Here is a 12935-nt window from a genome sequence, read left to right as displayed (position 1 = left end):
GTCAGAGGTAGGTGAAGTCTGAGGCCAGGCTGCTCTAGAGAGCCAGTTACATGACAGCTAGAGCTATGCAGAAAGCCCTGTATCAAAACAAACAAACAAACAAACAAATAAACACAGGACTGACATCAGAATAAAAGGATGTACTAGCATTCTTTTAGCTATTTACAATGTATTTTTGCTACTGACAGCAAAGGTTTTGGTATTGGGGTTGGCTTGAATTTCTGCTCAGAATGATGAATTACACATGGGCGAAATGTACTTTATAATGTGCTTTTATGTCTACATTAATTAAAAATGCCTTAATATATACACTTTAATAAATATTTAATAATAGCAAGCAAATAATTAAATCCTGAACTTTAAAAAAGTATATCCATGATTTAGTTTTCCTTCTAAATTAAGAGCTAAACAGATACAGGGCAGTTGTGATAGTACATACTTTAGTCCCAGGGTGTGAGAGGCAGAGGCAGGTAGGTTTCTAAGTTTGAGACTATATTGGTCTACAGAGTGAATTCCAGGACATCTAGACATCTACAGATACTGATACACACACACCTTCAAATAATCATATATATACACATACATGCATATGTATGTATGTATGTGTATATATGTACAAAATACATATATATGTATACCCATGTGTATGTGTGTGTGTGTTTCTTTAAGATGCAAAACCAGCCAACATTTGGGCCTAGAGAGTTGGTACAGGGGTTAAAATCATATGTTATTGTTGCAAAGGACCCTGGTTTGATTCCCAGCACCCACAAGGAGGCTCACCACGTCCTTAAGCACCAGCATGTGTGGTGCACAGACACACATGAAAGCAAAGCACTCATACAACATAAAATAATAAAAATAAATCTAAAAAATGAATTTTTAAAAAGCTAACATTTGGGGCTGTACAGATGGCTCCATGGTTAAAACCATTTACTGTTCTTCCAGAAGACCTAGGTTCAATTCCCAGCACCCCACACATTGGCTCACACTATCTGTAATTTCAGTTCCAGGTTATCTGATGTCTGAGGGAACTAGGTACACACATGGTACACAGATACGCATGCAGCCAAAGTACCTATACACATACAATAATAAAATGGTTCTAGATTTAAAGTCAACCTTCATTGCAGTTTGGCGGCACAATGCAGACAAATAAAATATCATTTATAATAATCTAATAAAAATGCAATGCTTGGTTATGGGGATGGTTAAAAATAGGTAGTAAGTTATTAGCAACTTAATGTGCTAGTACAGATACGTTCTTGGCCAGACTTTTCTTTCATTTCATATGACAGGGTTGTAGCTCTTTAGAAGACATCACCACACGAGTAGCAGCAAGGAAGGCCCCAGTGGGTGTGTGCTCTGTGTCGAGTGTTGGCATACATGTAGGGCAAGGGGTAATACTTAAGGGGCAGAAAAATCTAGAAGGTATATCTTACAAGAACAGAGAAAATAGCTCCATACTAACAATTTGTAAAAGGAGTAAGGATGAAGAATGCTATTTCTGTTCTAACTCCTTCACATACTGAATAAGTACTTCACACGTATGCTTGAACATATTACAGAATTTTAACAAAAAAAACATATGACTCACATTTTCACAGAAGCTAACGTTAAGAAACTGAATAGACTGAACAAAGCAGCATGCCACTTAAGTAGACAAAGGCTCAAGTCACATCTAACTTCAAGTCAGAGGGAAAGGAAAGAAAGCATTTAACTAAAAACACAAGTTGGCTGTGGGCAAGGAAAACGGGACACTGTATCAGCACACTTGTGTGATATATTTTCTGCTTTTTTCTTTACTTCACAATTATTCTGTGAAGACGTAATCTAAAGCTTCTTGAGATATTGTTGCAAGCCCTACCGAGCCCAAAGTTAAAGATTAATAATACAAGCCAAACTAAAAAATATTTTTTTAATGTTTTTAATTGCATTACTGCCTACTCTAAGCTGTGCTTCAAGTGATCATCTTTGGGAAATGAAAATGTCTCTCTACACAACGTAATTCAAGAGGAAGAAGAGGAAGAATGTACCAAAGACCAATAAGTGGCTCTCACGAAGAGCAAGCATGTAAATTCTATTGGTAATAGCTGAAGCAACGCTATCAGTTCACTTCAGGCTAATAGAGCAGTTGCCATTGCGTCTCCGAAGCTTTACTTTAAAGGATAGTGTCTGCACTCTCGGCCAGTGGCTTTATCTAGCTTACTCTCTGAAACTGTTCTCTAATACTCTTTCTTGATACGACAGAGCAGCACTGTGGGAAAGAAACTCATAAAAGTATTAATCGCAACCAAAATGTCACAGAACCAATGCCCTGCGTTTAAACTTTAATATCTGTTCTTAAGCAACAGTGCCTTGGTGAAGAGCAGTTTTAAATACAGCTTGCTTTTACTTTATGCCCATTTTCAACTTTTAAATATAATAATATTCATTGCTTAAGAAATGATGAGTGTTTAACATTTTTTCAAATTCAGCTGCAGGCAAATAAAAACCCTGTCATTTCTACAATCTCACTGTCTGTTGGGTTTTCTCTTAAAGCCAGAGGGGGGCAGGGGGAGGAGTGGGAAAATTACAAATGAAACAAATGTCAAGTATTAAAGGGGTTAATATTTAATTAAAACCAGTTCTATCCACTGTAACAATGACCTGGAGCCAAACAAGGCGGAAGATGTATGACTCATTCTTTCTGCCCGTGAATGAGACAGCTGATCTCCTCAGCCATTTCCTCAAGACAAGCAGGCAGAACTGGATTTCTGCCTCCATTCACAAAAACTCAGTCCAGCATGCACCATGAGGCCCAACCACAATCTTTTCATGTCACACCCTTCCAGAAAACTAAAGCAAGTAAGCTGAACTTGCAGAGTAAACACACCAATTTTATTGCTCTGTCTCAAACAGATTCATTCAGAAACACATTAAAATAAATGACATAGCGGGGCAGGAAAGAGTTGTGTACACACATATTTAATCCATCACATTTTAAAGGGTACCTTGTTCCAAAAACAGAAGATGTAAAAATCTTAGGGAAGAAAGTGGAGAATAAGAAAAGGTGGATGAAAAGAGAAAAGAAAGAAAGGAAAGAAAGGGGGGGGGGAGAAGATAGGGTCACCAATAGGGCTCCAGTGTACCTAAGTGACAGAGCCCTTGCTGAGCATGTGGGAGCCCTGAGTTTTATTCCAAGCAACAAAAAATACTAGTAATAAAATAAATAAAAGGCCTTTTTGCTTGTCTATCATTCAAATTTTTAGTCACAAGAATATAGTAGATTATGGCTGAGGTTCGTACCATTCGAATCAAAAGATAGGGACAAATTTACCTGAGGAAATGTCAACTTTATTTTAAGTAAAACATGAAGAAAATCAACATTTACACTGTGGTACCCTCTTCTAATCCTAAAATGAGGGTGCAGTCCATGGAACAAAAAGTGCTGAGTTCGCTAAGCCTAGCTTCATACCACATCCGGTTTTAACATTAAAATGATTGCAAGATAAAAGCATTAATTAGTGCAGAAATACAAACATATTTAAGGAGAAAGGGAAGGGGGACTTGACTAGATAGAAAGGCCTTTAATGCCTGACACACTCTTTGTATATGTATGTGGTAAAAGCAGAGAAACAGGAAGGTCCCAAATCAGCTTCAATTTCTAACTAAACCGACCTGCAGTGCCTTGGAAACTTAAAACGAAGCCCAGAGCCAGCCAGGCACACTTTGCAGCCATTTTTTTCTGTAGTGCTACAGAGGTCTGATTCTGTCATTATGCATATAATTTTTAATTACAAAACTGTGCATAAATCAAAGAAATAAAGTTGCAGTATAATATGCAAGCTATTACACATTTTCTGTAACTCAACTGGAAAAGTTCAGCAACACGTCACCGACACGCATCAGCACTTTCTGAAAAACTATACTATGGCCACCAAACCCATTTTTCCCTTTAAATTTTTTTTCTTTTGTAAGTAGAACATAGATGAGCCACATTTAGATTCTTCCAACTCTTATTTAGGTGTAAAGAACATTTGTTGTACCTGTACTCGAAAAAAGAGTCCTTTCACATCTTACATAGCTTTCTGGTACAACAACAACAAAAAAAAAGAAGGATAGCAGCAGCCACTCCACCCCCCCCCCACACACACATATGTACACACACGCCCGTGTGCACACAAAAACACACACACACACACACACACACACAGAAAGAAAGAGAGTGCAAGAAATATCTCCCACCTAATTATAATAACATATATGTACTTCCTTAATCCTGACTTATCAGATCCTGTTTTATATAACCACATACAATACTATAGTTTTAAAAACTGCACCAAATAAGAAAAAAAAAAAAAAAAAAAAAAAAGAGCCCATCCAACGTCAATGTTGTGTTCTATTTTGGGAACAGAGGGGCTAGGGTATTCGAACAATAAAAGAGTGTCTCATGAATATTGTGTGGAGTAGAGGAGGCCACATGGAAAGCAGACCAGCAGCTCACATTCCAAGCAACTATCATGAAACAGAATGTAGCCGTACATTTTGTATTATAAGTAAACTGAGAGAAATGTAGTGCCGTTTCTGTTTCTAGGCCAACAGGGTCATTATTTGATGCCTTCATGGGACCCAAAGGCAGTCTCCTTATTTGAAAGAGATAATAGTGATGTTTGATGTGGGACTCCGCTCTTGGTGTTAGGACTCTGAAGGTGTAGCTGTGTGTGCACCCTGAAACGTAACTTCACTGTGTCACTGAAAGCATTCTACACTGCTGGTGGTGAGTCACCACTGGGGACTTTCTCCTCAAGCTCATTCATAATAGAAGGTCTCCAGACACCCAGACCTCAGCAAAGTAAGACATGAGATATACTCTGAAATACGGTATTTTCCTATAAGTTGTAGTAGTAGATGAGCATTGGTAGGATACGTTTAGAAAAATGCAATGCTTTCTTGACTTGGTTTCTATTTCTGCCATCTCCCCCCCCCTTACACACACACACACACACACACACACACACAAATACGCACAAGAAGTTTTGGACACCACTTACTATAGCTTTCAAAGCAAGTTAAGAACAAAAAGTTACTACAATGCTGGTAGGAGTGACATTTGAAAAGTTATTTCAAGGGATCAAATCATTCCAATTGCCCGTCAGTAGCAATCTAATGCAAAGGACTGAGAATCAATAAAGAATTGTCCATAGCGAAGTTCAAAATGAAGTAGCTATGGTAACATTTAAAATACTAAGCATAGTCTCTAGTCCCTTTATCTGGTACTGTGGTCACTGAAAACACTAGCTTTATAGTTTTCCACAAAATGCTGTTGTTTTAAGTTGTAGTATATTTTAAATTGAAGCATTAGTGCTTGGAAAATGTGTCTAACGTGAAGTTACATTCTGTAAACATATTCTAGATCTCTGCATGGAGATAAAGCTGCAGGGAAGAATGCAATTACAATTTTAGAGAGGACTTTAGTAGATAGATATAGGAACTCTGTCCTTACCCTCCAATAGTCCTGCCTTATCTCTCTCAACTGCCCTTTGGAAATAAAACATATTTCATGATTCATGATAATTTACTTATAACTAATCAATATGTTATGATTTATAAAAATTCTTATAGGAAAAACAATTTAAAAATTCTAAGACTCATCATTTCTCTTTAGAGACTTTAGGGGAAAAATTTAAAAGTGATTATCACATGACACATTGTAGCAAACTTGACTCTTATGTCTAAAAAGGTTTGTAGACCTGTTTGGCTTCCCAGAGGGAGTTTAACACATGGGAGAAGCTTGGTTAATTGTCAGTGATCTCTTTTTAAAAGACCAAAATGCCTTAAAATCACGTTTATTTTCTTTACTATGGAACATTAAGAAAAGAAATATGTAACAATTTAGAATTTGCTACTTTAGTAAACCATTCATTTTTGCATGTCCAGAAGAACACACACACACACACACACACACACACACACACACACACACACACACACACAAAAAGTAGCAACAAATTAACTAGTATAATTTTGGAACCCTCTTAGCTAATATTGGTCAAGTCATAGGATTAACCATATTAAAATACATGTGCACAATAATTATTTTTAATGGCTAAGGACCTGAGCTAAATATCTAGTTTATTAACATTCAAAAAAAAAACCCTCCTTACTATTATATTTTTAAAATTACTTTAATAAATTTTACTTACCACATAACTATATAACTATAAAAATTAATGTAACACTTCAAAAATGTTTATATTATTCTAAAATGCATTTTTCAAACATTAGTACACCTGGGTATTCAATATAAAAAGACCTCAAGATTAGTTCCTGAATTTAATTAAGCTTATGAATTCTTTCTAAGTAAAAACATGTTCCTCCAAATGCATTAGTCCTTATCTAAGTTTACTTTATATAATGATAAGCCTTCAGCGTTGATTTGCAGGTAATGAAGAGATAAGAATATTCCATACTATTTTAAAAGATAAACTCAAAGTCAGATAAATTACACAACTCTCCTATCTGAGCCATAAGACACAAATAAATCAAGTGAAAGGTAAAATATAAAAGAAAAATTGTTCTGAAATGATAAACGCCTGCCACAGATCTACATTTTAAAATTCCAGAAACAGCTGCTGTGCACATTCAAACTCAGCCAGCAGTGCACTGACTTGGATTCAGTTTTCAGATTTAAACATCTTTAAGAACCAATAAGCATTCCACAGCAATTAAGTGAGTATGGTAACTTATTTTGGATAAGCGAGTAAATTGTTGAATAAACAAAATGCTACATAACCTTCAACTGGGACAAAATAATAGATAAAAGTTAAGGCAAGAGCCTCTGCAAATTTTTATGAGAAAGTCATTTGAATATATGCCTTATGCTACAATCCTAAGTGATCTATTGCAGTTGAGTTTCACTTAGAGACAAGCAAAAATAACCTTAATTTTAAAGAAAACTTTCAGTAATACTTACCTTTCATTAACATATAAATGCAATCCCTCTTTCAAAGGATAGTTAAGAGCTATTAAACTTAAATGATTTTTGAATCATTTAAGATTGTAAAAGCCTTTTGAAGAACTAGAATTATCAGCAAGACAAAGAAACTTGTTTACATGCTAACAGCAACTTGAACAACTGCAAACAAGACCCTGGCTAAAAACTCTTCCATCTATCTCAAAGCAAGTACCAAAGTCCTGGTTTCCACTAGGAGACCCTCCCTTTCCTTTGAACCATTTGGAAAATCTAGTGCCAGAATTAGGTCCCCACAGAAAATAAGTACGGAAATAACAAAACATATTAAATGTTTAAATATCAGCAACTTTCTTATTCTCCCTACACACACACACACACACACACACACTCATAAAATAACATTTCACAATCATGCCAATTCCAAGAGAAAAATTTAAAATTGTAGATACCAACAAAAGCTTTCTATATCTGAACATGTGTCAAGCTTTACTGAAGCCACATTTCATTGTTCCTATAAACAAAGTTGCACACAATAAAAAATGTAATAGGTTGCTGCATGAAATTTAAAAAAGAAAACAAAATGCCATTAAATGTCTCCATATCAAATCCTAATAAAAGTGACAAGATATAAAATACAAATCAAACTTCAACAAACATTACATTTATAACACATAAAACATTTTTTAAATCTTCAAATCCCCTTAAAAGATTTATCTTAAACCAACAGATTTCTTAGCTGTGGCATACACACCTAATGTTCTGTGTTGTGAGCAAGGAGGAAAGAAGACACCTGCACTTAAATCTTGAAGCATCCCGTCCTGATGAGCCCAGAGAAACTAATTTCTGCCATTAGAAAAGTCCTTCACCAGAGCACCAAACAATCATATGCTCTGCTCTGAGGGAAACAGCAAGCCAGCCGGTTCTGGCTTGAGGTCTCTCGAGGTACAATAATATAAACCTGATCAATTGCAATTAAAATCTGAACAGAGGCTTAGAACCTGAAGTCTTGGTGCATTAGTTCTTGCCAAAAGCAGATGTGCTTGTGAGCTGGAAGCAATTTCTCCTGGTAATTTGTGATGACACAGGGTAGAGCAGCCCCAGAGTCCCCGAAGACAAACTCATCAGAGGTTCTAATGTATGCATGACACATGAGGTGGCTCTTTCAGAGCTCAATTAATTGGGTTGAACATTTAAGACAGCAAGTTCGGGACTCCCTCCACCCACTTCTAGAGTTGCTTTTCCCCTTTAAAGCCATTTTCCCCCTTACCTTCAGCAAGCCATGTTTCTTGTAACTGACTCAGATCTTGAAAGAGTTCTGAAAAACAAGTCAAAGACACAAACATAAGACTCAACAATCTACAGTCTTCAGTAAATGAAAATGTTGGTCATGATGCTAGCATTCGATATGATTTTAATTTAGGGAGCATCAACTGAACATAGAATTCATATCTCAAGTATTTCAATAATCCTGCTTATTTGTGACATCAATGAAGTGACACTTTAAGAGATTTCTTTAGGCAACTAAATAATATCACTTATCCTCTTTTATTTTTTTCTTTTTCAATAAACAATTAAGAAGTAAGCACAGAAATAACAAAACAAGAAAAAAAAAAAACCCAAACCCAAAACAAAAAACACCCCCCCACACACACACACACACTGAAATTCACCAAGACACTGAAGTAAAGATGATCTATGTACAGAAACCTTGCCTAAGCACATTTATCTCTTACTAAACTAGTAGCAGGGTGCAGATTAGAAAGACAGAACATTTTATAAATAAAATGCCAACAGAAACTGAGTTAACTTCCAAGTTATATTTTCTGTCCAAATAGCTCAACAGTAACAGAGGCAACTTCTAATATAAGCATTTAAAAAATATTTTTTTTTCTACATTAGCAGATTTATAAAAATCAAAGGCAGACAGTGACCTGGCTTCTGTTGATTATCAATTCCAAATTGTATTCTGTCATGTGGGGAGGAGAAAGGAAGATATCTAACACGAATGAAAATGTGATAAGTTTCAGAATTTAGTCCACTTAATTTAAATTCAACGTGAACTTTGGTAATTAAGTGTAGGTTTTCCAGTCCATTATGAATGTTCCCACAGGGCTGAAATAATTCTTAATATATTGCCCTCCTACCAAAAGTTTATAAGAAGAACCTACAGCTTAATTCACCCCATCATATAAGCCTTCATTAAGCCTTTAGTTTGATGCAGTGACCATGCTAACAAGATGTCATGACTTCCCAATGCAGTTATCAAACTCACTCATAAAATTTCAACAACAGTATATGGCTTTATTTATGTTGTTTAACTTGTAATAAAGTTGAAATAAAAACATAAGCAGCATGCATAGCTGTTTACTTTGTCCCAGTGTGTTACAGTCTCAACTTGTTATTGTAGTATAGGGAATTGGCTAGATGCCATATGAATGAGAATAAACACAAAATGATGTTTAAAGTAACAAGGTCACTTGGTAGGTGTTTATTTCCTTCTTTCATTAGTTTTGTGACAAGACCAGAAAACAGTCTCCAAACTCACTATGTGAATGGTTGCATGTAAAGTCCATGTTTCAATGTCTATTAGTTTTTAGATGCGATTGAGTTGTGACCCTTCTTTGGAAGGTAGAGAGTGTAAGTAAAGAGAGGGGTTCAACTCAGAACCAAACCTCACCTTCTGAGTCATGAGCCAGATCTCTGTTAATGAATTTTCTTTTCCTGACATTTGTTGGTTTCTCGTTACAATTTCTCCCACGCTGACTCTACAAAGGGAAAGATAAAATTCTGTAAAGAATATAAATCTCAGATGTCACACATTTTTAAAAAATCATGCATACATAACATAAGTCTACTGGATCCTTTGAGTAGGGGAAAAAAAAAAAAAAAAAAAAAAAGCCCAAGGGTTCATAGGAGAACTCCAATATGTATTGTCTGACTTTGACAGTGAAAGCTGAGGCTGGGAGCTCAACAGCAAGGGAGAGTTGCTTCCCAAAGCGTATCCCAACACTCCTGTTTATCCTCATCATAGTTACAAGTAATCTCAGCATCAAAACATTAAGCTAAAACACTTAATATCTTTTTACTGAATGAACTCAAGATTAAAAAGGCGAGTTCCATCATCTCTCAGGCAGCACCCCCACCCTCAGTAAGAGCAGCCAAAGGACGGGAAAACTGGTAAAAGTGAGAAAATGAGGGGGAAGCAAACCCCCAAGACACCCCATGTAAACAAAAAGTGCCAGCATTTGTCTCAACTTCGTTCTTTCCAATGTGGCAGACAAACCCAGCCACAAACTTTGAGTGCAACTGCTGCTGCCCTCGGTCTTCTCGTCGACTCATCGTGGGCACATTGATGAGAAGGGGTCTTAAAACAAAACTATGCCTTATCCGAATCACTCAAAGGTAAGCTCATTTTGTTGTTGGGGCTTCTAGAAGCAGAGTCGCCCTACAGTGGCAACAAAGCAGATAAAGTGTCTGCAGTCCCAACCCCCTGCCCCCTCCCTTCTCATCTCTTCGCTCTCCCCACCCCGTCCGAGTCAAGTTTATAAACAGCAACTTTCGAACTGATCACTCACGTTGGTGACCACGTAAGGCACTTGCTGGTCATAAAATCCATCCATTCTGCTCCTCTTCGCAAATATTAGCTCAGTGTTTTATATTTTGAGCATTTAGCTGGAGATTTCCTCGGGATCTGGACTTCTATCAACCTAGAGGGGAACAAGATGGCTTTTAGGCTTTAAAAAAAAAAAAATCATGAATGAAGCTCTGGCATTTGCATAGCTAATTATCCTTGATAGTCCCATTCACAAAAATAACCCTCCCTTTCACCGCCTTCTTCACCTGGATCCAAAGAGAGCCAAGAGAGTTCACAATCTACATATTTTCGGTCCTATCAAAAATCCTAAAAAGAGGAAATGTATTTATTTACACCCTGGATGTTCCCTGCTCGGTCAGTGTATCCCAGGCAGCTCTGATTCGCAAACGTGTGCAAAACTAGCAATGGCGATCAACGAGACTTGCTTTTCACCTAACGGGACTAAAGAGACGGAGACACCTCTTTCATAAGAATAGTTTTTGCAACCCACAACCATGCAATTATCTGGAGAGACATAAAAAGTTGTTGGAAAGACCCACCTGAAGGCCACGCTAGGCGAACGGCTGCAAAAAATTCCCTCCAAATTTAATAAAAACATTAATTATTGCCCAGCACTTCCCCTTGGAAGCTGAAAGCGCCTCTGACAGAGCTGAATTCGGTGGTTTTTCCTCTACTTCTCCTCCAGGGGCCTCCAATCCAAACTGATGGATCGCTGCCTCCCATTGGCTCCACGTCTCTTTCACAAGATCAGATTTCGGGCTGTCAATCAGGCGGCTTTCGGCCCCTTCCCTTGGTTCTGCTGCGCCCCTCTGCCTACTCGACCACTCTGCGGGAAATCGCAGGGTCGGCACCCAGGAAAAGGCACGGAGAAAACCTACTTCCTTCCTTACTCGCTGTTTTTGTTAAGCCGGCCGGGGGAGGGGGCGGTGTGGATACTGAAACCTAGTTTTTAAGAGTCAACCAGTTCTCCTGCCCAGCGTTGTTTGGTCCATTATTAGTCAGATGTCCTTAAAACACTGTCTGGAGGTTCAGATACACAACCACAAAACGAGTGTCCCCAATCCCTTTTCGCTACATCTGACCCCGAATCCACCCACCGCGAGCTCCAGCCTCACTCCGCACCAGCTTTCGGCCCAAGCTATTTTTTCATTTTACAACACTAACTTATAGTGCTTACTGGATTTAACACCACCACCAACAACAAAAAAAATCCTCAACTAAAACGATCGCCTTTCGTCCGTGGGACTTGAAAATACTATGTGGAAAGCAAGCGGGAGAAGCTGCTTCGTGAGAGAGGTGGCGCTGGAAGAGAGGATCCGGTGGCATATAGAGCAGTGTAGGCGAAGAAAGTATAAAAATCAGATTCACCCCGGCAAGTGTTGAGGGAAAAGAAAGCTCTTGAGGGCCACAGAGGGGTGGGGGAAGACTTGGTCCCTCAGATGCCCCCCACCCACCCAACCCGCCGTTTCCGGAGCTTTTGTTATGTATACAGAGAGGCGGAGGGTGTCACTCACTGTACTTGAGAATTTCACTTCCTTCTCTGTGGATTGAGGGGGAAGAGCCGGGAGGGCTCGGGTTACAAGGACAATGATGGGACATTTGGAAGAGAGAACATTTCTAAAACTGCCTGCCCATGGAGCTTAGTTCAGACGTCCCATTCGCAGCCGCAGTCCCACCCAGGATAGGAGGCCAGGGAGAAGGGGGCCAGGGACTTCAGGGCTCTGAAAGTCACTTGAGACCCTGGCAGCGACCACAGCTGGTGACTAAAGGACTTTTCCAGCAGCTGTTTCGCCCCTTGAACAGGGTGCTGCACTTCTCGATTGTATTTGAAAGTTTCTTTCCTTAAGTGGAACATGGTGGAGACATTAAAATGGGAGCGTGCGCTTCTGGCACTCCAAAACCCGCCGATGAAGATCGTGGTCTATGACAAAAACACTCGGCGCTTCACCATGGAGAAAGTGTAGTCTTCGAGGGGGCACACAATGCTAGCTGCGAGACAAGTCAGTGAACTGCGTGTGTCCCCTTTGAGTGAGAACAGCACCAAAGCCTGGGCAAGGAGTGCGGTCTGGTGCCACAAGGCTGGAGTCGGGAAGCTTTGGAGTGCTTTGTGAGGGTGCAGCCAGAACAGGGGACAATAGCGGGGATACCCTGCTGCTCGGCAAAACCAGGAAAGCCGGCAACAGTTTCCAAAGCCCTCCTCTGAGGCTAGGGCCAGACAGGTATCCAGAGCAACCGGGAGAGGGCGGAGCTTCTCGAAAGGCCCCGCGAGCCTGTCCCCTAAGCCAATGAGAAACCGTGGATTTCCAGTCCATTGTTGTTTACTGCTGACCCTGCAGCGCTCCGCCAGTGGATTGGCTGCTTTAGAGCAGGGGGCGTTGCCCGTGACAT

At 39.0% G+C, this 12935-nt stretch overlaps 1 protein-coding gene across 5 annotated transcripts in view; it reads right to left on the bottom strand.

Moving 5' to 3' along the window:
• Etv1 (ETS variant transcription factor 1) overlaps window positions 1-12081 on the bottom strand; it is an 86850-nt gene extending 74769 nt beyond the window's left edge. The window contains exons 1-4 of one of the 5 annotated variants that reach the window (XM_051145084.1): window positions 12062-12081; window positions 10528-10659; window positions 9630-9717; window positions 8220-8267 (exon numbers count right to left, since the gene is read on the bottom strand). In XM_051145084.1, coding sequence (XP_051001041.1) covers window positions 8220-8267; window positions 9630-9717; window positions 10528-10572 — 181 coding nt within the window. In that variant the 5' untranslated portion in view covers window positions 10573-10659; window positions 12062-12081. Of the gene's footprint in view, window positions 1-7703; window positions 8096-8219; window positions 8268-9629; window positions 9718-10207; window positions 10364-10527; window positions 10660-10792; window positions 10965-11086; window positions 11427-12061 lie in introns of those variants that run through there. The other 4 variants (XM_051145081.1, XM_051145083.1, XM_051145075.1 and 1 more) reach the window with 4 other exon arrangements.
• Window positions 12082-12935: the final 854 nt, after the last annotated feature.

The sequence above is a fragment of the Acomys russatus genome, chromosome 1 (genome assembly GCF_903995435.1).
Source record: "Acomys russatus chromosome 1, mAcoRus1.1, whole genome shotgun sequence".
NCBI lineage: Eukaryota > Metazoa > Chordata > Mammalia > Rodentia > Muridae > Acomys > Acomys russatus.
This window is presented reverse-complemented; position numbering and strand designations above follow the sequence as displayed.